At 40.9% G+C, this 27,333-nt stretch overlaps 2 protein-coding genes across 2 annotated transcripts in view; both read left to right on the forward strand.

Moving 5' to 3' along the window:
- The window catches only part of ANKFY1 (ankyrin repeat and FYVE domain containing 1), a 423,330-nt gene that overhangs the window by 340,981 nt on the left and 55,016 nt on the right, over positions 1-27,333 (forward strand). The window lies entirely within an intron of this gene.
- LOC128653926 (tubulin-folding cofactor B-like) lies at positions 22,280-23,390 on the forward strand. The gene has a single exon (XM_053707501.1). The coding sequence runs from the start codon at positions 22,317-22,319 to the stop codon at positions 23,052-23,054; it is 738 nt and encodes a 245-aa protein (XP_053563476.1). The 5' UTR covers positions 22,280-22,316; the 3' UTR covers positions 23,055-23,390.

The following is a 27,333-nucleotide window of genomic DNA, read 5'->3' on the forward strand; positions in this document are numbered from 1 at the left end:
TTTAATCTGGGTATTTTTTGTAAAATAATATCGGCAGGCACTGTTTTAGACACTTTATTCTATTGGGGCTTTCCCTAATCATAGTCAGAGCCTCATTTTCGCGCCGGTATGGCGCACTTGTTTTTGAGAACAGCATGACATGCAGCTGCATGTGTGTGGAGCTCTGATACATAGAAAAGTCTTTCTGAAGGCATTATTTGGTATCGTATTCCCCTTTGGGCTTGGTTGGGTCTCAGCAAAGCAGATTCCAGGGACTGTAAAGGGGTTAAATATAAAAACGGCTCCGGTTCCGTTATTTTAAGGGTTAAAGCTTCCAAATTTGGTGTGCAATACTTTTAAGGCTTTAAGACACTGTGGTGAAATTTTGGTGAATTTTGAACAATTCCTTCATACTTTTTCGCAATTGCAGTAATAAAGTGTGTTCAGTTTAAAATTTAAAGTGACAGTAACGGTTTTATTTTAAAACGTTTTTTGTGCTTTGTTATCAAGATTATGCCTGTTTAACATGTCTGAACTACCAGATAGATTGTGTTCTGACTGTGGGGAAGCCAAGGTTCCTTCTCATTTAAATAGATGTGATTTATGTCATAATAAATTTAGTAAAAATGATGCCCAAGATGATTCCTCAAGTGAGGGGAGTAAGCATGGTACTGCATCATCCCCTCCTTCGTCTACACCAGTTTTGCCCATACAGGAGGCCCCTAGTACATCTAGCGCGCCAATACTCCTTACTATGCAACAATTAACGGCTGTAATGGATAATTCTATCAAAAACATTTTAGCCAATATGCCCACTTATCAGCGAAAGTGCGACTGCTCTGTTTTAGAAAATACTGAAGAGCATGAGGCCGCTGATGATATTGTTTCTGAAGGGCCCCTACACCAGTCTGAGGGGGCCAGGGAGGTTTTGTCTGAGGGAGAAATTTCAGATTCAGGAAAAATTTCTCAACAAGCTGAACCTGATGTGATTACTTTTAAATTTAAGTTGGAACATCTCCGCGCTCTGCTTAAGGAGGTGTTATCCAATTTGGATGATTGTGATTATCTGGTCATTCCAGAAACACTATGTAAAATGGACAAGTTCCTAGAGGCCCCGGGGGCCCCCGAAGCTTTTCCTATACTCAAGCGGGTGGCGTACATTGTTAATAAAGAATGGGACAGGCCCGGTGTACCTTTCGTACCTCCCCCCATATTTAAAAAATTGTTTCCTATAGTCGACCCCAGAAAGGACTTATGGCAGACAGTCCCCAAGGTCGAGGGGGCGGTTTCTACTCTAAACAAGCGCACCACTATACCCATAGAAGATAGTTATGCTTTCCAAGATCCTATGGATAAAAAATTAGAAGGTTTGCTAAAAAAGATGTTTGTTCAGCAAGGTTACCTTCTACAACCAATTGCATGCATTGTCCCTGTCACTACAGCCGCGTGTTTCTGGTGCGATGAGCTAGAAAAGGCGATTATTAGTAATTCTTCTTCTTATGAGGAGATTATGGACAGAATTCGTGCTCTTAAATTGGCTAATTCTTTCACCCTAGACGCCACCTTGCAATTGGCTAGGTTAGCGGCGAAAAATTCTGGGTTTGCTATTGTGGCGCGCAGAGCGCTTTGGTTAAAATCTTGGTCAGCGGATGCGTCTTCCAAGAACAAATTGTTTGACATTCCTTTCAAGGGGAAAACACTGTTTGGCCCTGACTTGAAAGAGTTTATCTCTGATATCACTGGGGGCAAGGGCCACGCCCTTCCTCAGAATAGGTCTTTCAAGGCCAAAAATAAACCTAATTTTCGTCCCTTTCGCAGAAACGGACCAGCCCCAAGTGCTACGTCCTCTAAGCAGGAGGGTAATACTTCTCAAGCCAATCCAGCCTGGAGACCAAGGCAAGGCTGGAACAAAGGAAAGCAGGCCAAGAAACCTGCCACTGCTCCCAAGACAGCATGAGATGCGGGCCCCCGATCCGGGACCGGATTGGTGGGGGGCAGACTCTCTCTCTTCACTCAGGCTTGGGCAAGAGATGTTCTGGATCCTTGGGCGCTAGAAATAGTCTTCCAAGGTTATCTTCTGGAAGTGATTCATCCTGTTCCATTAAAAGAACGAGGGATGGGGTTCTACTCCAATCTGTTCGTAGTTCCCAAAAAAGAGGGAACGTTCAGACCAATCTTAGATCTCAAGATCCTAAACAAGTTTCTCAAGGTTCCATCGTCCAAAATGGAAACCATTCGAACAATCCTTCCATCCAGAAAGGTCAATTCTTGACCACGGTGGATTTAAAGGATGCGTATCTACATATTCCTGTCCACAAGGAACATCATCGGTTCCTAAGGTTCGCATTCCTGGACAAGCATTACCAGTTCGTGGCGCTTCCTTTCGGATTAGCCACTGTTCCAAGGATTTTCACAAAGGTACTAGGGTCCCTTCTGGCGGTGCTAAGACCAAGGGGCATTGCTGTAGTACCTTACTTGGACGACATTCTGATTCAAGCGTCGTCCCTTCCTCAAGCAAAGGCTCACACGGACATAGTCCTGGCCTTTCTCAGATCTCACGGATGGTAAGTGAACGTGGAAAAGAGTTCTCTATCTCCGTCGACAAGAGTTCCCTTCTTGGGAACAATAATAGACTCCTTAGAAATGAGGATTTTTCTGACAGAGACCAGAAAAACAAAACTTCTAAACTCTTGTCGGATACTTCCTTCCGTTCCTCTTCCTTCCATAGCACAGTGCATGGAAGTGATAGGTTTGATGGTAGCGGCAATGGACATAGTTCCTTTTGCGCGCATTCATCTAAGACCATTTCAATTGTGTATGCTCAGTCAGTGGAATGGGGACTATACAGACTTGTCTCCGAAGATACAAGTAAATCAGAGGACCAGAGACTCACTCCGTTGGTGGCTGTCCCTGGACAACCTGTCGCTAGGGGTGACCTCCCGCAGACCAGAGTGGGTCATTGTCACGACCGACGCCAGTCTGATGGGCTGGGGCGCGGTCTGGGGATCCCTGAAAGCTCAGGGTCTTTGGTCTCGGGAAGAATCTCTTCTACCGATAAATATTCTGGAACTGAGAGCGATATTCAGTGCTCTCAAGGCTTGGCCTCAGCTAGCGAGGGCCAAGTTCATACGGTTTCAATCAGACAACATGACGACTGTTGCGTACATCAACCATCAGGGGGGAACAAGGAGTTCCCTGGCGATGGAAGAAGTGACCAAAATCATTCAATGGGCGGAGACTCGCTCCTGCCACCTGTCTGCAATCCACATCCCAGGAGTGGAAACTTGGGAAGCGGATTTTCTGATTCGTCAGACATTGCATCCGGGGGTGTGGGAACTCCATCCGGAAATCTTTGCCCAAATCACTCAACTGTGGGGCATTCCAGACATGGATCTGATGGCCTCTCGTCAGAACTTCAAGGTTCCTTGCTACGGGTCCAGATCCAGGGATCCCAAGGCGACTCTAGTAGATGCACTAGTAGCACCTTGGACCTTCAACCTAGCTTATGTATTCCCGCCGTTTCCTCTCATCCCCAGGCTGGTAGCCAGGATCAATCAGGAGAGGGCGTAGGTGATCTTGATCGCTCCTGCGTAACCACGCAGGACTTGGTAGGCAGATCTGGTGAATATGTCATCGGCTTCACCATGGAAGCTACCTTTGAGACGAGACCTTCTTGTTCAAGGTCCGTTCGAACATCCGAATCTGGTCCTACTCCAGCTGACTGCTTGGAGATTGAACGCTTGATCTTATCAAAGCGAGGGTTCTCAGATTCTGTTATTGATACTCTTGTTCAGGCCAGAAAGCCTGTAACTAGAAAAATTTACCACAAAATATGGAAAAAATATATCTGTTGGTGTGAATCTAAAGGATTCCCTTGGGACAAGGTAAAGATTCCTAGGATTCTATCCTTTCTTCAAGAAGGATTGGAGAAAGGATTATCTGCAAGTTCCTTGAAGGGACAGATTTCTGCCTTGTCTGTGTTACTTCACAAAGAGCTGGCAGCTGTGCCAGATGTTCAAGCCTTTGTTCAGGCTCTGGTTAGAATCAAGCCTGTTTACAAACCTTTGACTCCTCCTTGGAGTCTCAACTTAGTTCTTTCAGTTCTTCAGGGGGTTCCGTTTGAACCCTTACATTCCGTTGATATTAAGTTATTATCTTGGAAAGTTTTGTTTTTGGCTGCAATTTCTTCCGCTAGAAGAGTTTCAGAATTATCTGCTCTGCAGTGTTCTCCTCCTTATCTGGTGTTCCATGCAGATAAGGTGGTTTTACGTACTAAACCTGGTTTTCTTCCAAAAGTTGTTTCTAACAAAAACATTAACCAGGAGATAGTCGTGCCTTCTTTGGGTCCGAAACCAGTTTCGAAGAAGGAACGTTTGTTGCACAATTTGGATGTTGTTCGCGCTCTAAAATTCTATTTAGATGCTACAAAGGATTTTAGACAAACATCTTCCTTGTTTGTTGTTTATTCTGGTAACAGGAGAGGTCAAAAAGCAACTTCTACCTCTCTCTCTTTTTGGATTAAAAGCATCATCAGATTGGCTTACGAGACTGCCGGACGGCAGCCTCCTGAAAGAATCACAGCTCATTCCACTAGGGCTGTGGCTTCCACATGGGCCTTCAAGAACGAGGCTTCTGTTGATCAGATATGTAGGGCAGCGACTTGGTCTTCACTGCACACTTTTACCAAATTTTACAAGTTTGATACTTTTGCTTCTTCTGAGGCTATTTTTTGGGAGAAAGGTTTTGCAAGCCGTGGTGCCTTCCATTTAGGTGACCTGATTTGCTCCCTCCCTTCATCCGTGTCCTAAAGCTTTGGTATTGGTTCCCACAAGTAAGGATGACGCCGTGGACCGGACACACCTATGTTGGAGAAAACAGAATTTATGTTTACCTGATAAATTGCTTTCTCCAACGGTGTGTCCGGTCCACGGCCCGCCCTGGTTTTTTAATCAGGTCTGATGATTTATTTTCTTTAACTACAGTCACCACGGTATCATATGGTTTCTCCTATGCAAATATTCCTCCTTAACGTCGGTCGAATGACTGGGGTAGGCGGAGCCTAGGAGGGATCATGTGACCAGCTTTGCTGGGCTCTTTGCCATTTCCTGTTGGGGAAGAGAATATCCCACAAGTAAGGATGACGCCGTGGACCGGACACACCGTTGGAGAAAGCAATTTATCAGGTAAACATAAATTCTGTTTTTATTGCGTCATTCTTGGCGCTGACTTTTTTGGCGCAAATTTTTTTTTCTGTTTCCGGCGTCATACGTGTCGATGGAAGTTGCGTCATTTTTGACGTTTTTTTTGCGCCAAAAGTGTCGGCGTTCCGGATGTGGCGTCATTTTTTGGCGCTAAAGCATTTAGGCACCAAATAATGTGGGCGTCTTTTTTGGCGCTAAAAAAATATGGACGTCACTATTGTCTCCACATTATTTAAGTCTCATTATTTATTGCTTCTGGTTGCTAGAAGCTTGTTCACTGGCATTTTTTCCCATTCCTGAAACTGTCATTTAAGGAATTTGATCAATTTTGCTTTATATGTTGTTTTTTCTATTACATATTGCAAGATGTCCCAGATTGATATCCTTAAAACACTCTCTGACGTGGTGGTCAGATCACCATAGTTTAGTTCAGGGGGCTTCTTTTGTTCTTCCGACCTGGACTGTAATTTCAACAGATGCAAGTCTGACAGGTTGGAGAGCTGTTTGGGGGTCTCTGACAGCACAAGGGGTTTGGGAATCTCAGGAGGTGAGATTACCAATCAATATTTTGGAACTCCATGCAATCTTCAGAGCTCTTCAGTCATGGCCTCTTCTAAAGGGAGAATCGTTCATTTGTTTTCAGACAGACAATGTCACAACTGTGGCATACATCAATCATCAAGGAGGGACTCACAGTCCTCTGGCTATGAAAGAAGTATCTCGAATACTGGTATGGGCGGAATCCAGCTCCTGTCTAATTTCTGCGGTTCATATCCCAGGTATAGACAATTGGGAAGCTGATTATCTCAGTCGCCAAACGTTACATCCGGGCGAATGGTCTCTTCACCCAGAGGTATTTCTTCAGATTGTTCAAATGTGGGGACTTCCAGAAATAGATCTGATGGCTTCTCATCTAAACAAGAAACTTCCCAGGTATCTGTCCAGATCCAGGGATCCTCAGGCGGAGGCAGTGGATGCATTGTCACTTCCTTGGAAGTATCATCCTGCCTATATCTTTTCCGCCTCTAGTTCTTCTTCCAAGAGTAATCTCCAAGATTCTGAAGGAATGCTCGTTTGTTCTGCTGGTGGCTGCAGCTTGGCCTCACAGGTTTTGGTATGCGGATCTTGTCCGAATGGCCTCTTGCCAACCGTGGACTCTTCCGTTAAGACCAGACCTTCTGTCACAAGGTCCTTTTTTCCATCAGGATCTCAAATCCTTAAATTTAAAGGTATGGAGATTGAACGCTTGATTCTTAGTCAAAGAGGTTTCTCTGACTCTGTGATTAATACTATGTTACAGGCTCGTAAATCTGTATCTAGAAAGATATATTATCGAGTTTGGAAGACTTACATTTCTTGGTGTCTTTCTCATCATTTTTCCTGGCATTCTTTTAGAATTCCGAGAATTTTACAGTTTCTTCAGGATGGTTTGGATAAAGGTTTGTCGGCAAGTTCCTTGAAAGGACAAATCTCTGCTCTTTCTGTTCTTTTTCACAGAAAGATTGCTAATCTTCCTGATATTCATTGTTTTGTACAAGCTTTGGTTCGTATAAAACCTGTCATTAAGTCAATTTCTCCTCCTTGGAGTTTGAATTTGGTTCTGGGGGCTCTTCAAGCTCCTCCGTTTGAACCTATGCATTCATTAGACATTAAATTACTTTCTTGGAAAGTTTTGTTTCTTTTGGCCATCTCTTCTGCTAGAAGAGTTTCTTTCTTGTGAGTCTCCTTTTCTGATTTTTCATCAGGATAAGGCGGTGTTGCGAACCTCTCTTAAATTTTTACCTAAGGTAGTGAATTCTAACAACATTAGTAGAGAAATTGTGGTTCCTTCATTATGTCCTAATCCTAAGAATTCTAAGGAGAGATCATTGCATTCTTTGGATGTAGTTAGAGCTTTAAAATATTATGTTGAAGCTACTAAGAATTTCCGAAATACTTCTAGTCTATTTGTTATCTTTTCCGGTTCTAGGAAAGGTCAGAAGGCTTCTGCCATTTCTTTGGCATCTTGGTTGAAATCGTTAATTCATCATGCTTATGTCGAGTCGGGTACAACTCCGCCTCAAAGGATTACAGCTCATTCTACTAGGTCAGTGTCTACTTCCTGGGCATTTAGGAATGAAGCTTCGGTTGATCAGATTTGCAAAGCAGCAACTTGGTCTTCTTTGCATACTTTTACTAAATTCTACCATTTTGATGTGTTTTCTTCTTCTGAAGCAGTTTTTGGTAGAAAAGTACTTCAGGCAGCTGTTTCAGTTTGATTCTTCTGCTTATAATTTGTTTTTTTCATTATAAGATTTAAACTTTATTTTGGGTGTGGATTATTTTTCAGCGGAATTGGCTGTCTTTATTTTATCCCTCCCTCTCTAGTGACTCTTGCGTGGAAACATCCACATCTTGGGTAGTCATTATCCCATACGTCACTAGCTCATGGACTCTTGCTAATTACATGAAAGAAAACATAATTTATGTAAGAACTTACCTGATAAATTCATTTTTTTCATATTAGCAAGAGTCCATGAGGCCCACCCTTTTTGTGGTGGTTATGATTTTTTTGTATAAAGCACAATTATTCCAATTCCTTTTTTTTTATGCTTTCGTACACTTTTTTCTTATCACCCCACTTCTTGGCTATTCGTTAAACTGATTTGTGGGTGTGGTGAGGGGTGTATTTATAGGCATTTTGAGGTTTGGGAAACTTTGCCCCTCCTGGTAGGAATGTATATCCCATACGTCACTAGCTCATGGACTCTTGCTAATATGAAAGAAATTAATTTATCCGGTAAGTTCTTACATAAATTATGTTTTTTTATGTAGGAAAAAACTGCGACTCCTCACGGTTTTAAAATCTCGGCGATTAATTGTGGTTTTAAATCGCATATGCATTTAATCGTGCAGTCCTAATATAGATAATATATAGAATCACTATATGTCAGCACTGTCACTGATCACCAATTATTATCATAGGATGCAGTGGAAATAATGTATGCAAAAACGTGCAGCTCTTACCTGTGATTGCAGATCGATCTTACCAAGCAGGGAGCTTACTTCTGTGTGTGGAATACGTAATAAGCACGCCCATAATTCAGTGGTGCAGGGGGAGTGTAACAGTACAATATAGATAGTCAAAACATTACAAGTACAGTGGTCTCCAACTTGTGCACTATATGTCATTACTGTCACTGATCCATAGTTATCTATTAAAAATTGCAGTGGGAATAGTATATACAAACATGTGCAGCTCATACCTCTAATTGCAGAGAGACCATGGAGCTTACTTCCATGTGTGCACTGTGTAATAGGCACGCCCATAAAACATTGATGAAAAAAGGGGAGTGTAACAGGTTAGTATAGATAGCCAGTATGTCATTAGCATGAAGACACACCCCTGTGGCAGGTCTGGATAACCAATCAGATGGCTAGAAAAACTAAAAAGTAAATAAACAGATTGTTACATGCGCTATACACAGAACAAGGGGCAAAAAGGATTACAGATACAGTCGCATGCAAAAGTTTAGGCACCCCTGACAATTTCCATGATTTTCATTTATAAATAATTGGGTGTTTGGATCAGCAATTTCATTTTGATCTTTCAAATAACTGGAAGACACTGTAATATTTCAGTAGTGATATTAGGTTTATTGGATTAACAGAACATGTGCAATATGCATCCAAACGAAATTAGACGGGTGCATACATTTGGGCACCCTTGTCACTTTGTTGATTTGAATACCTGTAACTACCTAGCACTGATGAATTGGAACACACAATTGGTTTGGTGAGCCCATTAAGCCTTGAACTTCATAGACAGGTGCATCCAATCATGAGAAAAGGTATTTAAGGTGGCCAATTTCAAGTTGTTCTCTTTGACTCTCCTCTGAAGAGTGGCAACGTTGGGGCCTCAAAACAACTCTCAAATGACCTGAAAACAAATATTGTTCAACATTATGGTATGCAGAGATTTAAGCTGTCAATGTCCACTTTGAGGAACATAGTAATGAAATGGAAGACCACAGGCACAGTTCTTGTTAAGACCAGAAGTGGCAAGCCAAGTAAAATATTGGAGAGGCAAAGGATGGTGAGAACAGTCAAAAACAGCCCACCTTCAAAGACCTACAACATCATCTTGCTGCAGATGATGTCACTGTGCATCGTTCAACAATTCAGCGCACTTTGCACAAGGAGAAGCTGTATGGGAGAGTGATGCGGAAGAAGCCTTTTCTGCACACACGCCGCAAACAGTCGCTTGAGGTATGCAAACACACATTTTGTCAAGCCAGCTTCATTTTGGAAGAAGGTGCTGTGGGTTGATAAAACAAAGATTGAGTTATTTGGTCATAACAAGGGGCATTATGCATGGCAGCAAAAGAACACAGTGTTCCAAGACAAACACTTGCTACCCACAGTAAAATTTGGAGGATGTTCCATCATGCTGTGGGACTGTGTAGCCAGTGCCGGTACTGGGAATCTTGTTAAAGTTGAGGGTCGCATGGATTCCACCCAATATCAGTAGATACTTGAGAATAATGTTGAGGAATCAGTCACAAAGTTGAAGTTACGCCAAGGCTTGATATTTCAACAAGACAACAACCCAAAACACTGCTCAAAATCTATTCTGGCATTTATGCAGAGGAACAAGTACAATGTTCTGGAATGGCCATCCCAGACCTGAATATCATTGAAAATCGGTGGGGTGATTTGAAGCCTATGTTTTGCAACAAAGAATGGTTCAAAATACCTTCATCCAGAATCTAGACTCTCATTACAGGCTAAAGGAAGCGTCTAGGGGCTGTTATTTCTGCTAAAGGAGGCTCTACTAAATATTGATGCAATATTTCTGTTGGGCTGCCCAAATTTATGCACCCGTCTAATTTTGTTTGGATGCATATTGCACATTTTCTGTTAAACCTCATTTCACTACTGAAATATTACTGTGTCTTTCAGTTATTTAATAGATCAAAATGAAATTGCTGATCCAAACAACCAATTATTTATAAATGAAAATCATGGAAATTTTCAGGGGTGCCTAAACTTTTGCATACGACTGTATATGCTAGCCGTTTATTGAAGACATGGAATAGTATGAAGACACACCCCTGATACTGGTGTGGATAGCCAATCAGATGGCTAGAAAATCGTAGCTATAAAATAAATAAACAGATTATGTTACATGCAATGTACACAGAACAAGGCTCAAAAAAGGATGACAGGTGCATGCTAACAGTTATGCTGACAGACGGCACATTATTGAAGACATTGAATATCATTATATGAGAGAGAATAATGGATTGCAATATATTAACATTATTATTAGAGAAATGTATGTGTGTAGTGGGCAATATATGGAGATATATTAAGATATAGCCAGCACAGGGAATTAGGTGGGTGGGACATCACAAAAGCTATAGCTCAAATCTATAGTATAAGTATATGGGAGAAAGCTAATGTGGTTATTGTGTATAACAACACTGAACTATGGAATGGGACAAAATATTAACTACTAATAAGAGATGGTATTTAAACAACATGATACAGTAGTTATTTAAAGGAAGCCGTGCCAATCAAGGTTGGCATTGAGCCCATTGGGATGGATAGTGTTGAGCCTATAGATCCATCTTGCCTCACATCTTAATAGCAATTTCTTTCAATCCCCACCTCTCCTGAGTGGGGGAATGTGATCGATCAGTCTGAATCTCAAATCAGAGAGAGAATGTTTATTTTCGATGAAATGGCGGGCAACAGGCTGGTCACTTTTGCTCCCTTTGATTGCTGATCTAATGGCAGATGGATGGTTGGCAAATCTAGTCCTGGGGTTGTCTTCCGTTTTTCCAACGTAGTATAAACCACATGAACAGTTCAAAAGATAAACTACAAAAGTAGTAGTACATGTCAGATCGAATTTAATGTGGTATTGGTTGTTATTATGTGGGTGTTTGAAAGATTTTCCGGGGCTTTTGGAATTGCACGTGGTGCAAGAAATACATCTGGAAGATCCAACCTTCATAGTTTTCAGCCAGGTAGAGTCTAAATAGCTGTGGATGGGGTCCGTGAGGACTAGAGTGTGTCTAAGATTTTTAGCCCTCCGATAGGCAACACATGGTTTCTTCTCAAAAGGTAAGGAATTGTCAGAGGATAAAATCTCCCAGTTTTTTTATCACCTGTGTTGGGAGATCTTTAACACCCGATGTATACGTGGTGAGTAAGGTGATAGTCTCATCTTCTTGATGCTTAATAACCTCCTTGAGTAGATATTCCTGTCGGGTGTCAGCCAAATGTGATCTGATATCCCTGATTAGTTTTGTTTTATAGCCCCTCTGAATAAAACAATATTCCAACTCATTCAGTTGTTCTTCTCTTTTAGTATCTTCAGAATTGTTACGTATGGTGCGTAGTATCTGTCCTTTGGGTACATCCTCTATCAACCTTCTAGGGTGGCAGCTCCAGGCTGACATGATGGAATTCCTGTCTGTGCTTTTTTTGAAAAGGGTAGTATTCAATCTCCCTTGTGCTTTGTATACCATGAGGTCTAGAAAATCTACTTGTTGTGCATCAGCTGTGATTTTAAGTCTCACAGGGTGTTCACACTCGTTGAGGTGCTTTGTCCAAACCATCAGATCCTCCATCGACCCTTTCCAGATGACAAACAGGTCGTCTATATATCGTCTGTATAAGCTGATACAGGGGTGCTCAAATGCTTGCAAGATGTCGTTTTCATATTTCTCTGTATATATATATATATATATATATATATATATATATATATATAGCCATACGCTGGGGCCATGTTTGACCCTATATATATATTTATTTGTGTATATATGTATATATATATATATATATATATATATATATATCTGTGTGTGTGTATATATATATATATATATGTACAGTATATATATATATATGTGTGGGTGTATATATACAATCGTATGCAAAAGTTTAGGCACCCCTGACAATGTCTATGATTTTCATTTATAAATAATTGGGTGTTTGGATCAGTAATTTCATTTTGATCTATCAAATAACTGAAGGACACAGTAATATTTCAGTAGTGAAATGAGGTTTATTGGATTAACAGAAAATGTGCAATATGCATCAAAACAAAATTAGACAGGTGCATAAATGTGGGCACCCTTGTCATTTTGTTGATTTGAATACCTGTACATAAATTTGGGCATCCCAACAGAAATATTGCATCAATATTTAGTAGAGCCTCTAGACGCTTCCTATAGCCTGTAATGAGTGTCTGGATTCTGGATGAAGGTATTTTGGACCATCCCTCCTTGCAAAACATCTCCAGTTCAGTTAGGTTTGATGGTTGCCGGGCATGGACAGTCAGCTTCAAATCACCCCACAGATTTTCAATGATATTCAGGTCTGAGGACTGGGATGGCCATTCCAGAACATTGTACTTGTTCTTGTACTGTATATTTTGATCAGTGTTTTGGGTTGTTGTCTTGTTGAAATATCCAGCCCCGGCATAACTTCAACTTTGTGTCTGATTCCTCAACATTATTCTAAAGTATCTGCTGATATTGAGTGGAATCCATGCAACCCTCAACTTTAACAAGATTCCCAGTACCGGCACTGGCCACACAGCCCTACAGCATGATGGAACATCCACCAATTTTTACTGTGGCTAGCAAGTGTTTGTCTTGGAATGCTGTGTTCTTTTGCCGCCATGCATTATGCCCCTTGTTATGACCAAATAATCTTTGTTTCTTTCATGTAATTAGCAAGAGTCCATGAGCTAGTGACGTATGGGATATACATTCCTACCAGGAGGGGCAAAGTTTCCCAAACCTTAAAATGCCTATAAATACACCCCTCACCACACCCACAATTCAGTTTTACAAACTTTGCCTCCGATGGAGGTGGTGAAGTAAGTTTGTGCTAGATTCTACGTTGATATGCGCTCCGCAGCAAGTTGGAGCCCGGTTTTCCTCTCAGCGTGCAGTGAATGTCAGAGGGATGTGAGGAGAGTATTGCCTATTTGAATGCAGTGATCTCCTTCTACGGGGTCTATTTCATAGGTTCTCTGTTATCGGTCGTAGAGATTCATCTCTTACCTCCCTTTTCAGATCGACGATATACTCTTATATATACCATTACCTCTGCTGATTCTCGTTTCAGTACTGGTTTGGCTTTCTACAAACATGTAGATGAGTGTCCTGGGGTAAGTAAATCTTATTTTCTGTGACACTCTAAGCTATGGTTGGGCACTTTGTTTATAAAGTTCTAAATATTTGTATTCAAACATTTATTTGCCTTGACTCAGAATGTTCAACTTTCCTTATTTTTCAGACAGTCGGTTTCATATTTGGTATAATGCATTTGAATTATTCATTTTTTCTTACCTTCAAAAATTTGACTCTTTTTTTCCCTGTGGGCTGTTAGGCTCGCGGGGGCTGAAAATGCTTCATTTTATTGCGTCATTCTTGGCGCGGACTTTTTTGGCGCAAAAATTATTTTCCGTTTCCGGCGTCATACGTGACTTTATTTTGCGCCAAAAATATCGGCATTCCGGATGTGGCGTCATTTTTGGCGCCAAATAATGTGGGCGTCTTATTTGGCGCTAAAAAATAAGGGCGTCGCTTTTGTCTCCACATTATTTAAGTCTTATTTTTTCATTGCTTCTGGTTGCTAGAAGCTTGTTCTTTGGCATTTTTTCCCATTCCTGAAACTGTCATTTAAGGAATTTGATCAATTTTGCTTTATATGTTGTTTTTTCTCTTACATATTGCAAGATGTCTCACGTTGCATCTGAGTCAGAAGATACTACAGGAAAATCGCTGTCTAGTGCTGGAGCTACCAAGCTAAGTGTATCTGCTATAATTTTTGGTATCTGTTTTTCCAGCTGTTGTTTGTATTGCATGTCATGACAAACTTATTAATGCAGATAAAATTTCCTTTAGTACTGTTACATTACCTGTTGCTGTTCCGTCAACATCTAATTTTCAGAGTGTTCCTGATAAACATAAGAGATTTTATTTTTAAATCCATTAAGAAGGCTATGTCTGTTATTTCTCCTTCTAGTTTACATAAAAGTCTTTTAAAACTTCTCTTTTTTCAGATGAATTTTTAAATGAACATCATCATTCTGATACTAATAATGGTTCTTCTGGTTCAGAGGTTTCTGTCTCAGAAGTTGATGCTGATAAATCTTTGTATTTGTTCAAGATGGAATTTATTCGTTCTTTATTTAAAGAAGTATTAATTGCATTAGAAATAGAGGATTCTGGTCCTCTTGATACTAAATCTAAACGTTTAAATAAGGTTTTTAAAATCTCCTGTAGTTATTCCAGAAGTGTTTAATCTCCCTGATGCTATTTCTCAAGTAATTTCCAGGGAATGGAATAATTTGGGTAATTCTTTTACTCCTTCTAAACGTTTAAGCAATTATATCCTGTGCCATCTGACAGATTAGAGTTTTTTTGGGACAAAATCCCTAAGGTTATGGGGCTGTCTCTACTCCTGCTAAATGTGCTACTATTCCTACGGCAGATAGTAATTCATTTAAGGATCCTTTAGATAGGAAAATTGAATCCTTTCTAAGAAAAGCTTACTTATGTTCAGGTAATCTTCTTAGACCTGCTATATTTTTAGCGGATGTTTCTGCAGCTTCAACTTTTTGGTTAGAAGCTTTAGCGCAACAAGTAACAGATCATAATTTTATAGCATTATTATTATTCTATAACATGCTAATAATTTTATTGGTGATACCATCTTTTGATATCATTAGAGTTGATGTCAGGTATATGTCTCTAGCTATTTTAGCTAGCAAAGCTTTATGGATTAAACTTGGAATGCTGATATGTCTTCTAAGTCAACTTTGCTTTCCCTTTCTTTCCAGGGTAATAAATTATTATCTCAACTGTTTCTGGAAGGAAGGGAACTTTTTTACCAAAGGATAAAAAATCTAAGGTAAATTTAGGTCTAATAATCATTTTCGTTCCTTTCCTCACAATAAGGAACAAAAGCCTGATCCTTCATCCTCAGGAGCGGTATCAGTTTGGAAACTATTTCCAGTTTGGAATATATCCAAGCCTTATAGAAAACCTATAGCCAGCTCCTAAGTACCCATGAAGGTGCGGACCTTATTCCAGCTCAGCTGGTATGGGGCAGATTACGTTTTCTTCAAAGAAATTTTGATCAATTCCGTTCTCAATTTCTGGTTTCAGAACATTGTTTCAGAAAGGTACAGAATTGGCTTCAGTTAAGGCCTCCTGCTAAGAGATTTTTTTCTTTCCCGTGTCCCAGTTAACACAGCAAAGGCTCAGCATTTCTGAAATGTGTTTCAGATCTAGAGTTGGCTGGAGTAATTATGCCAGTTCCAGTTCTGGAACAGGGGCTGGGGTTTTCTTTTATCTCTTCATTGTACCAAAGAAGTTCAATTCCTTCAGACCAGTTCCGGATCTATCAATATTGAATCGTTATGTAAGGATACCAACATTCAAGATGGTTACTGTAGGACTATCCTGCCTTTTGTTTAGCAAGGGCATTATATGTCTACAATAGATTTACAAGATGTGTATCTGCATATTCCGATTCATCCAGATCACTTTTTGTGTCTGAGATTCTCTTTTTAGACAAGCATTACCAGTTTTTTTGGCTCTACCGTTTGGCCTAGCCTCAGTTCCAAGAATTTTTTTCAGAGGTTCTCGGTGCCCTTCTTTCTGTAATCAGAGAACAGGGTTTTGGTATTTCCTTATTTGGACGATATCTTGGTACTTGCTCAGTCTTCTCTTTTTCGAAGAATCTCATACGAATCGACTTGTGTTGTTTCTTCAAGTTCATGGTTGGAGGATCAATTTACCAATCAGTTCATTGATTCCTCAGACAAGGGTAACCTTTTTTAGGTTTCTAGATAGATTCAGTGTCTATGACTCTGTCCTTGTCAGACAAGAGAAGTTTAACATTGATATCAGCTTGTCAAAACCTTCAGTCACAATCATTCCCTTTGGTAGCCTTATGCATGGAAATGTTGGGTCTTAGGACTGCCGCATCAGATGCGATCTCCTTTTCTCGTTTTCACATGCGACCTCTTCAGCTCTGTATGCTGAACCAATGGTGCAGGGATTACTCAAAGATATCTCAATTAATATCTTTAAACCGATTTTACGACACTCTCTGACATGGTGGACAGATCACCATCGTTTAGTTCAGGGGGCTTCTTGTTCTTCCGACCTGGACTATAATCTCAACAGATGCAAGTCTTACAGGTTGGGGAGCTGTGTGGGGGTATCTGACGGCACAAGGGGTTTGGGAATCTCAGGAGGTGAGATTTCCGATCAATATTTTGGAACTCCGTGCAATTTTCAGAGCTCTTCAGTCTTGGCCTCTTCTGAAGAGAGAGTTGTTCATTTGTTTTCAGATAGACAATGTCACAACTGTGGCATACATCAATCATCAAGGAGGGACTCACAGTCCTCTGGCTATGAAAGAAGTATCTCGAATTTTGGTTTGGGCGGAATCCAGCTCCTGTCTAATCTCTGCGGTTCATATCCCAGGTATGGACAATTGGAGAGCGGATTATCTCAGTCGCCAAACGTTGCATCCGGGCGAATGGTCTCTTCACCCAGAGGTATTTCTTCAGATTATTCAAATGTGGGAACTTCCAGAAATAGTTCTGATGGCTTCTCATCTAAACAAGAAACTTCCCAGGTATCTGTCCAGATTCCGGGATCCTCAGGCGGAGGCAGTGGATGCATTATCACTTCCTTGGAAGTATCATCCTGCCTATATCTTTCCGCCTCTAGTTCTTCTTCCAAGAGTAATCTCCAAGATTCTGAAGGAATGCTCGTTTGTTCTGCTGGTAGCTCCGGCATGGCCTCACAGGTTTTGGTATGCGGATCTTGTCCGGATGGCCTCTTGCCAACCGTGGACTCTTCCGTTAAGACCAGACCTTCTGTCTCAAGGTCCTTTTTTCCATCTGGATCTGAAATCCTTAAATTTAAAGGTATGGAGATTGAACGCTTGATTCTTGGTCAAAGAGGTTTCTCTGACTCTGTGATTAATACTATGTTACAGGCTCGTAAATCTGTATCCAGAGAGATATATTATAGAGTCTGGAAGACTTATATTTCTTGGTGTCTTTCTCATCATTTTTCTTGGCATTCTTTTAGAATACCGAGAATATTACAGTTTCTTCAGGATGGTTTAGATAGGGTTTGTCCGCAAGTTCCTTGAAAGGACAAATCTCTGCTCTTTCTGTTCTTTTTCACAGAAAGATTGGTATTCTTCCTGATATTCATTGTTTTGTACAAGCTTTGGTTCGTATAAAGCCTGTCATTAAGTCAATTTCTCCTCCTTGGAGTTTGAATTTGGTTCTGGGGGCTCTTCAAGCTCCTCCATTTGAACCTATGCATTCATTGGACATTAAATTACTTTCTTGGAAAGTTTTGTTCCTTTTGGCCATCTCTTCTGCCAGAAGAGTTTCTGAATTATCTGCTCTTTCTTGTGAGTCTCCTTTTCTGATTTTTCATCAGGATAAGGCGGTGTTGCGAACTTCTTTTGAATTTTTACCTAAGTTGTGAATTCCAACAACATTAGTAGAGACATTGTGGTTTCTTCATTATGTCCTAATCCTAAGAATTCTAAGGAGAAATCGTTGCATTCTTTGGATGTTGTTAGAGCTTTGAAATATTATGTTGAAGCTACTAAGTCTTTCCGAAAGACTTCTAGTTTATTTGTTATCTTTTCCGATTCTAGAAAGGCCAGAAAACTTCTGCCATTTCTTTGGCATCTTGGTTGAAATCTTTAATTCATCTTGCCTATGTTGAGTCGGGTAAAACTCCGCCTCAGAGGATTACAGCTCATTCTACTAGGTCAGTTTCTACTTCCTGGGCGTTTAGGAATGAAGCTTCGGTTGATCAGATTTGCAAAGCGGCAGCTTGGTCCTCTTTGCATACTTTTACTAAATTCTACCTTTTTGATGTATTTTCTTCTTCTGAAGCAGTTTTTGGTAGAAACGTACTTCAGGCAGTGGTTTCAGTTTGAATCTTCTGCTTATGTTTTTTCATTTAAATTTTTTTCTGGGTGTGGATTATTTTCAGCAGGAATTGGCTGTCTTTATTTTATCCCTCCCTCTCTAGTGACTCTTGTGTGGAAAGATCCACATCTTGGGTAATCATTATCCCATACGTCACTAGCTCATGGACTCTTGCTAATTACATGAAAGGAAACATAATTTATGTAAGAACTTACCTGATAAATTCATTTCTTTCATATTAGCAAGAGTCCATGAGGCCCGCCCTTTGTGGTGGTTTTGATTTTTTTGTATAAAGCACAATTATTCCAATTCCTTATTTTATATGCTTTCGCACTTTTTTCTTATCACCCCACTTCTTGGCTATTCGTTAAACTGAATTGTGGGTGTGGTGAGGGGTGTATTTATAGGCATTTTAAGGTTTGGGAAACTTTGCCCCTCCTGGTAGGAATGTATATCCCATACGTCACTAGCTCATGGACTCTTGCTAATATGAAAGAAATGAATTTATCAGGTAAGTTCTTACATAAATTATGTTTTCATCAGTCCACAGCACCTTCTTCCAAAATGAAGCTGGCTTGTCCAAATGTGTGTTTGCATACCTCAAGCGACTGTTTGTGGCGTGTGCAGAAAAGGCTTCTTCCGCATCACTATCCCATATAGCTTCTCCTTGTGCAAAGTGCGCTGAATTGTTGAACGATGCACAGTGACGCCATCTGCAGCAAGATGATGATGTAGGTCTTTGGAGGTGGTCTGTGGGCTGTTTTGGACCGTTCTCACCATCCTTTGCCTTTCCTATATTTTACTTAGCCTGCCACTTCTGGCCTTAACAAGAACTGTGCCTGTGCTCTTCCATTTCCTCACTATGTTCCTCACAGTGGACACTGACAGCTTAAATCTCTGCGATAGCTTTTTGTCGCCTTCCCCTAAACCATAATGTTTTGGACAGTCTTTGTTTTCAGGTCATGTGAGAGTTGTTTTGAGGCCCGCATGTTGCCACTCTTCAGAGGAGAGTCAAAGAGAACAACAACTTGCAATTGGCACCTTAAATACCTTTTCTCATGATTGGATGCACCTGTCTATGAAGTTCAAGGCTTAATGGGCTCACCAAACCAATTGTGTGTTCCAATTCATCAGTGCTAGGTAGTTACAGGTATTTAAATCAACAAAGTGACAAGGGTGCCCAAATCTATGCACTTGTCTAATTTCGTTTTGATGCATATTGCAATTTTTATGTTAATCCAATAAACCTCATTTCACTACTGAAATATTACTGTGTCCTTCAGTTATTTGATAGATCAAAATGAAATTGCTGATCCAAACACCCAATTAATTATAAATGAAAATCATGGAAATTGTCAGGGGTGCCTAAACTTTTGCATACAACTGTATGTGTGTGTGTGTATATGTATACAGGGAGTGCAGAATTATTAGGCAAGTTGTATTTTTGAGGATTAATTTTATTATTGAACAACAACCATGTTCTCAATGAACCCAAAAAACTCATTAATTTCAAAGCTGAATAGTTTTGGAAGTAGTTTTTAGTTTGTTTTTAGTTATAGCTATTTTAGGGGGATATCTGTGTGTGCAGGTGACTATTACTGTGCATAATTATTAGGCAACTTAACAAAAAACAAATATATACCCATTTCAATTATTTATTTTTACCAGTGAAACCAATATAACATCTCAACATTCACAAATATACATTTCTGACATTCAAAAACAAAACAAAAACAAATCAGTGACCAATATAGCCACCTTTCTTTGCAAGGACACTCAAAAGCCTGCCATCCATGGATTCTGTCAGTGTTTTGATCTGTTCACCATCAACATTGCGTGCAGCAGCAACCACAGCCTCCCAGACACTGTTCAGAGAGGTGTACTGTTTTCCCTCCTTGTAAATCTCACATTTGATGATGGACCACAGGTTCTCAATGGGGTTCAGATCAGGTGAACAAGGAGGCCATGTCATTAGATTTTCTTCTTTTATACCCTTTCTTGCCAGCCACGCTGTGGAGTACTTGGACGCGTGTGATGGAGCATTGTCCTGCATGAAAATCATGTTTTTCTTGAAGGATGCAGACTTCTTCCTGTACCACTGCTTGAAGAAGGTGTCTTCCAGAAACTGGCAGTAGGACTGGGAGTTGAGCTTGACTCCATCCTCAACCCGAAAAGGCCCCACAAGCTCATCTTTGATGATACCAGCCCAAACCAGTACTCCACCTCCACCTTGCTGGCGTCTGAGTCGAACTGGAGCTCTCTGCCCTTTACCAATCCAGCCACGGGCCCATCCATCTGGCCCATCAATACTCACTCTCATTTCATCAGTCCATAAAACCTTAGAAAAATCAGTCTTGAGATATTTCTTGGCCCAGTCTTGACGTTTCAGCTTGTGTGTCTTGTTCAGTGGTGGTCGTCTTTCAGCCTTTCTTACCTTGGCCATGTCGCTGAGTATTGCACACCTTGTGCTTTTGGGCACTCCAGTGATGTTGCAGCTCTGAAATATGGCCAAACTGGTGGCAAGTGGCATCTTGGCAGTTGCACGCTTGACTTTTCTCAGTTCATGGGCAGTTATTTTGCGCCTTGGTTTTTCCACGCGCTTCTTGCGACCCTGTTGACTATTTTGAATGAAACGCTTGATTGTTCGATGATCACGCTTCAGAAGCTTTGCAATTTTAAGAGTGCTGCATCCCTCTGCAAGATATCTCACTATTTTTGACTTTTCTGAGCCTGTCAAGTCCTTCTTTTGACCCATTTTGCCAAAGGAAAGGAAGTTGCCTAATAATTATGCACACCTGATATAGGGTGTTGATGTCATTAGACCACACCCCTTCTCATTACAGTGATGCACATCACCTAATATGCTTAATTGGTAGTAGGCTTTCGAGCCTATACAGCTTGGAGTAAGACAACATGCATAAAGAGGATGATGTGGTCAAAATACTCATTTGCCTAATAATTATGCACTCCCTGTGTATATATATATATATATATATTTCCCTTGCTTTGTACACAAATATATAAGGGAGTGTTAGTGAGGCAGACTCCTTCTGCCAAGCCAGCTATAGTAGTTTAATGATTAGCTCAGCTACCTAGCAAGCAGAAGGTTTTAAAAACCTTGACTTCACAATTTATTTTTTTTACTGCATTAACGTTATCTGTAAGCTACTTAAAGGGAGTATGTGTTTTATTTCTGCAAAAGCTTTCTTAAGGGTTGTTTAGTGCTTATTGCTTTTGCTTTGCTTAGCAAAATCTGTCCCTAAATTTACCCTAGAAACTGAGTCTCCTGAACACTTTTACTTAAGTGTGCTTATTATAAAACAACTGAAGTACTCTCTTCTACTAAGGTTTTCAGACAAACTTCTAGTCTGTTTGTTCTGTTTTTCTAGCCCTAGGAAAGGTCAGAAGGCCTCTGCTATTTCTTTACCCTCTTGATTGAAACCTTTGATTCACAAGGCTTATTTGGAGGAAGGTCAACCTCCGCTACAGTTGATTAATCCTCCTTCAACTAGGTCAATTGCCAGTTCTTGGGTTTTCAAGCATGAGGCTTTAGTTGATCAAATTTGCAAGGTAGCTACTTCTTTACATACCATACTAATAGGCCAAATTATGAAAGGTATTGCGGACCTGATCCAACAGTGCGGATCAGGTCCGCAAGACCTCGCTGAATGTGGAGAGCAATACACTCTCCGTATTCAGCATTGCACCAGCAGCTCACAAGAGCTGCTGGTGCAACGCCGCCCCCTGCTGACTCGCGGCCAATCAGGGAGGTGTCAATCAACCCAATCATATTTGATCGGGTTGAATTGCGGCGATTCCTGTCTGCCTCATCAGAGCAGGCGGACAGGGTTATGGAGCAGCGGTCTTTAGACCGCTGCTTCATAACTGGTGTTTCTGGCGAGCCTGTAGGCTCGCCAGAAATATTACCCTTCAAGCTCCATACAGAGCTTGATAAATGGGCCTCTGAATGTTACCATTTTTTCTTCCTCTGAAGCAGCCTTTGGAAGAAAGGTCCTTCAGGCAGTTTTTTAGTTTACTGATTGTGCCTGTTTTTTTATTTAGTTTATTTCTTGAGGGTTGTGGATTTAATTTCTCAGCGAAAAAAGCTTTTTTCTTTCTAATGACACAATGAGGACAGCCAAGCCAACATGAGCTCCGTCATCGTTAATACGGCTCCGACCGTGACCGTAACGATCAGCAGCAGCCGGAACTCCTTTACGGCTGAGAAGAGGCTGGACCGGGGCCTCACTCTTGCAGAGATGAAGTGTAAGCTGGAGCTTGTGGTGGGATCTCCGGCATCTTGTATGGACTTGCAGCTGTACAACACCGACAACAGATTTCTGCTCAACCTGGATCAGGACGATGCCCTCCTGGGATCCTATCCTGTTGGCAATGGCTGCAGGATTCACGTAATAGACAAGAGCGGAGCCAGAATCGGAGGATTTGAGGACCTTTCCAGAGTGGAGAAATATGAAATATCACAAGACACCTATGAGAAAAGATCAGATTCAGTGCGCTCATTTCTCAAGAAGAATAGGATGGGTAAATTTAACGAGGAAACTGCCCAGAAGGCGGCGGAGCAACATCGGAAACTGGATGAGGAGAAAGCAGCAGCAGAAACCATTAATGTAGGGGAGCGATGTGAAGTGCGGTCGATAGGTCAACCCACCAAGCGGGGTACAGTTATGTACGTGGGTTTAACAGATTTTAAACCTGGTCACTGGATCGGAGTTAAATATGACGAACCATTAGGAAAACATGATGGCAGTGTTGAGGGAAAACGCTACTTCACATGTCCTCTGAAGTTTGGTGCCTTCATCAAGCCTCAGTTTGTAGTAGTTGGAGACTTCCCAGAAGAAGACTATGGTTTGGATGATGAGATGTGACCTCCCGCAATATCTCTACTTTTTGCCTCTTACCTTAAATACCTGACTTGCCCCACCCATATCCCAGTTTTGTTTTCTTTGCCATTTGATTCTTCTGACGAAACCACCAATCCGCACCGTGACCGAAGAAGACATCTTACTACACAATGTCACAGCAAACGACTCCATTTAGTCTCAGACTCAACTAATAGACAAGGGGTATGAGTGGGCGCGCAACTGGTTTTCATACAGAAGACTCCAAAACTACATAACCACACATAAATGTAAAAATAACATGACCCGCCCCCCACCAACATCGAGAAACTATACCTCCTAAAATCCCCAATAAAACACTCCCTCTCAGCTATATACAAGATACTAACCCAACCTCTGCCTGGAAACCTTCCATATTCCATAGAGATGTGGGAAAGAGAACTAGGTATAATTATTCTACCACATGTGGCGACTAACATCTTCCTAAATACAAAAAAATCCTCCACTTCAGCATCCGTTTTAGAAACTAATTATAAAATATTGCACTGCTGGTACTTAACCCCACGGAGGATGCACCGCCTGTACTCGAATACTAACAATAAATGCTGGAGATGCGGTCATGTGGGGAGCGGGATGGGCCATATGTGGTGGTGGTGCTCACAACTAAATCACTTTTGGTATGAAATAATAGATGAGGTCGAGAGGATATTACATGTGGCATTGCCACCAGACCCCCTTATCTGGCTGCTAAATCGGTCTATCCGGCTGCCGCTTTTTCCCCTATTCCGCATATTCACTAATAGTGTAAAAGTCCTAATAGCTAGACATTGGAGGGCGAGGGACGTTCCTACTCTGGGAATGTGGAGAGCCAAGGTATCCGAATTATTGGAATTGGAGGAATATTCTGTCTACAAAAAGGGTAACACTGACAACTTCATGATGATACAAGCACTCTGGGATGAACACATAAGGACACAGGGGCTTATTTAAGACCAATATAAGCAGCCTGTGCCCCCCATAAAATAACTCACTTTGATAAATTCTTTAATGCACCGAGACTGGACATACCCCCCTTCCCCTTTCACCTTATGGCAATACCTTTGTTTTTTGTTTTTTCTTTTGTTGCGTGTTAAATATTTTACAAAATTTGTCCACACCTTCCTGTTATATTGCTATTTTGTCAGTATCTGTACCTTGTCAATTTATATTATGGATTGTGTGTCGAATCATCTCAATAAAAAGAATTTAACTAATGACACAATGAGTCCACGGATCATCTATTTACTATTGGGAAATACCACTCCTGCCAAGCAGGAGATGGCAAAGAGCACCACTGCAAAGCTGTTAAATATCACCTCCCATCCCTCTAACCCCAGTCATTCTCTTTGCCTACGTTTGAGCAAGGAAGTGGTAAAGTTAGGTGTTGGAAAAGAAGATTCTTCAAGCAATATTTTATTACTTTTTAAGTGGTACAAGATTGTGCTGCTTTGTTCTAGGGTGTAGCCGTAGTCCATTTCAGTCTCTTCAGTATAGCAGTGGTGTCTTTAGAGCAATGGGAACTTGTGGGGTATAATTGTCACTGCACCTCCCATATACTAATGCTGCCCTATTTCCTAAAGCCTGAGTAAGTTTATTCAGTCTTTGCATTTTTTTCCACAGGTCCATGTGAGGAATCATGCCTCTCAAACCTAGTGAGCTGCCTTGCTGCCAGGCAGATTTACAAAGGTAAGTGCTGACTTTTTATTTTCTGTGATCGTCATTCAGAATAAAAGATGGCACTTTAATATAATATAATTTGGGACATAATAAAGGAATTCTCTTATGACTTGAAGAGTATTTATTATGGGCAGTAATAGCAGGCACTGGGGACGAGGAAGCAGGCTCAGAGGTGGTGTTTTTTTTTAGTATAAAATGTCATTACTATACTTTTTGAGGGAAGTTTTTTCGTGTAACGCCCACGATGGGCGGGGCTAACGGAAGCGCCAAAATTTGTTGCGCACTTCCCCTTCATAGTTCCTGTGTTCTGTGACACGGAAGACTTTGTCTGTTTTTGGGCCGTATTACGGACTTCATCTGACATAATAAAGATTGAGTCTGGATCGTCTAACAGCCTATAATCTCCGGTGTTTGTCAGGCAGGTAAGCACCTCAGCAAAGTTAAGCTGAGGTGTAAAGGTGTCCGGGGTATTTAATTATTACTTATGTTATGTTATTTTCTTGCTGAAAAATAAAGCGTTTTGTTTATTTTAAAGATTTAAAGGAACAGTAACTGTCTTTTTGTGAGGTATTTTTTTAATAAAATATCAACTTTCTATCTATTTATTAAGTTTTTTTGTGGTGAATAAAGATGGACCAAGAGGCCCTGCAAGATGTTACATATTCTTTATGTTTTGATGCTAATGTTGAACCACCAATCCCTTTCTGTTCCTCATGTATTGAGAGAACTTTACATTATAGGGATAGACTTTTTTCTGAGCCAACATTGTCTAGGGCGGATTCTGTTTAGGAGTCTTCTGACAATGTTCAAAATATACCGCAGCTTTCTCCTCAAGTGTTCAAAAACTTAGTGTCCATACAGCCAGTGCCCTGCGTTTCCTCCATTACTCCATCTGGAGTTACTTTGCAAGACATTGCTTCTCTCATGTCCTCTGCGGTTTCTGATGCGTTGTCTGCTTTCCCCATGCTGCATGGAAAGCGCAAGAGGAAAAGTAAACAATCGGTAAGTGAGGTTACTGACACAGTTGTTGCTATTTCAAATGCCCCCTCCCAGAAACCTGAATAGGAGGATAATTCGGTAGCATCTGAAGGTGAAATCTCAGACAGTGTAATTCCTCCTGCTGATACTGAAGTTGTACCCTTCAGGTTTAAGCTAGAACACCTCTGTTTGTTACTTAAGGAGGTTTTAGCTACCCTGGACGACTCCAACACTACCGTCGTAGTCAATCCTAAGAAGTCTAGTAAACTAAACAAGTATTTTGACGTGCCCTCCTTGGTGAAGGTATTTCCTGTCCCAGATAGGTCTACAGAGATCATTGCTAAGGAATGGGAGAGACCGGGTGTCCCTTTTTCTCCATCCCCTATATTTAAAAAGATGTTTCCTATAGAAGACTCTATCAAGGAGTCTTGGCCGACGGTACCCAAGGTTGAAGGGGCAATTTCCACACTAGCCAAGAGAACTACTATTCCTATAGAGGATAGTTGTTCCTTTAAGGATCCTATGGATAAAAAGTTAGAGGGGCTACTCAAGAAGATGTATGTACAGTAGGGTTTACAATGGCAACCCGTGGTTTGTATTGCTACGGTCACTAGTGTGGCCGCATACTGGTTTGATGCATTGTCTGAATCCATTCGGATAGACACTCCCCTCAAAGAAATCCAGGATAGGATTAAGACCCTTAAGCTGGCCAACTCCTTTATTACAGATGCTTCCCTTCCGGTTATTAAGCTGGGAGCTAAGATTTCAGGTTTTTCCATATTGGCTCGCAGAGCTTTATGGTTTAAATCTTGGTCTGTGGATGTGTCATCTAAGTCTAAACTTTCTCCAACATAGGTGTGTCCGGTCCACAGCGTCATCCTTACTTGTGGGATATTCTCTTCCCCAACAGGAAATGGCAAAGAGCCCAGCAAAGCTGGTCACATGATCCCTCCTAGGCTCCGCCTACCCCAGTCATTCTCTTTGCCGTTGCACAGGCAACATCTCCACGGAGATGGTTAAGAGTTTTTTGGTGTTTAAATGTAGTTTTTATTCTTCAATCAAGAGTTTGTTATTTTAAAATAGTGCTGGTATGTACTATTTACTCTGAAACAGAAAAGAGATGAAGATTTCTGTTTGTAAGAGGAAGATGATTTTAGCAACCGTTACTAAAATCGATGGCTGTTTCCACACAGGACTGTTGAGATGAATTAACTTCAGTTGGGGGAAACAGTGGGCAGACTTTGCTGCTTGAGGTATGACACATTTCTAACAAGACTTGGTAATGCTGGAAGCTGTCATTTTCCCTATGGGAACCGGTAAGCCATTTTCTTAGTTTAGTATAAGAATAAAGGGCTTCACAAGGGCTTTAAAGACTGGTAGACATTTTTCTGGGCTAAAACGATTACTTTACAAGTATATTTAGTGGATTATAACTATAAATAGTTCTTTTAATCTTGGGGATGTATTAAAAAAACGGCAGGCACTGTATTGGACACCTTTTTCACTGGGGGCCTTTTCTAGTCATAGGCAGAGCCTCATTTTCGCGCCACTAATGCGCAGTTGTTTTTGGAAAGCAAGGCATGCAGATGCATGTGTGAGGAGCTAAGAACCA

The sequence above is a fragment of the Bombina bombina genome, chromosome 3, assembly GCF_027579735.1.
Source record: "Bombina bombina isolate aBomBom1 chromosome 3, aBomBom1.pri, whole genome shotgun sequence".
Lineage (NCBI taxonomy): Eukaryota > Metazoa > Chordata > Amphibia > Anura > Bombinatoridae > Bombina > Bombina bombina.

What these genes read in the sequence shown, in the direction of transcription:
- LOC128653926 (XM_053707501.1), top strand. Translation starts at nt 22,317, where the DNA reads ATGAGCTCCGTCATCGTTAATACGGCTCCGACCGTGACCGTAACGATC.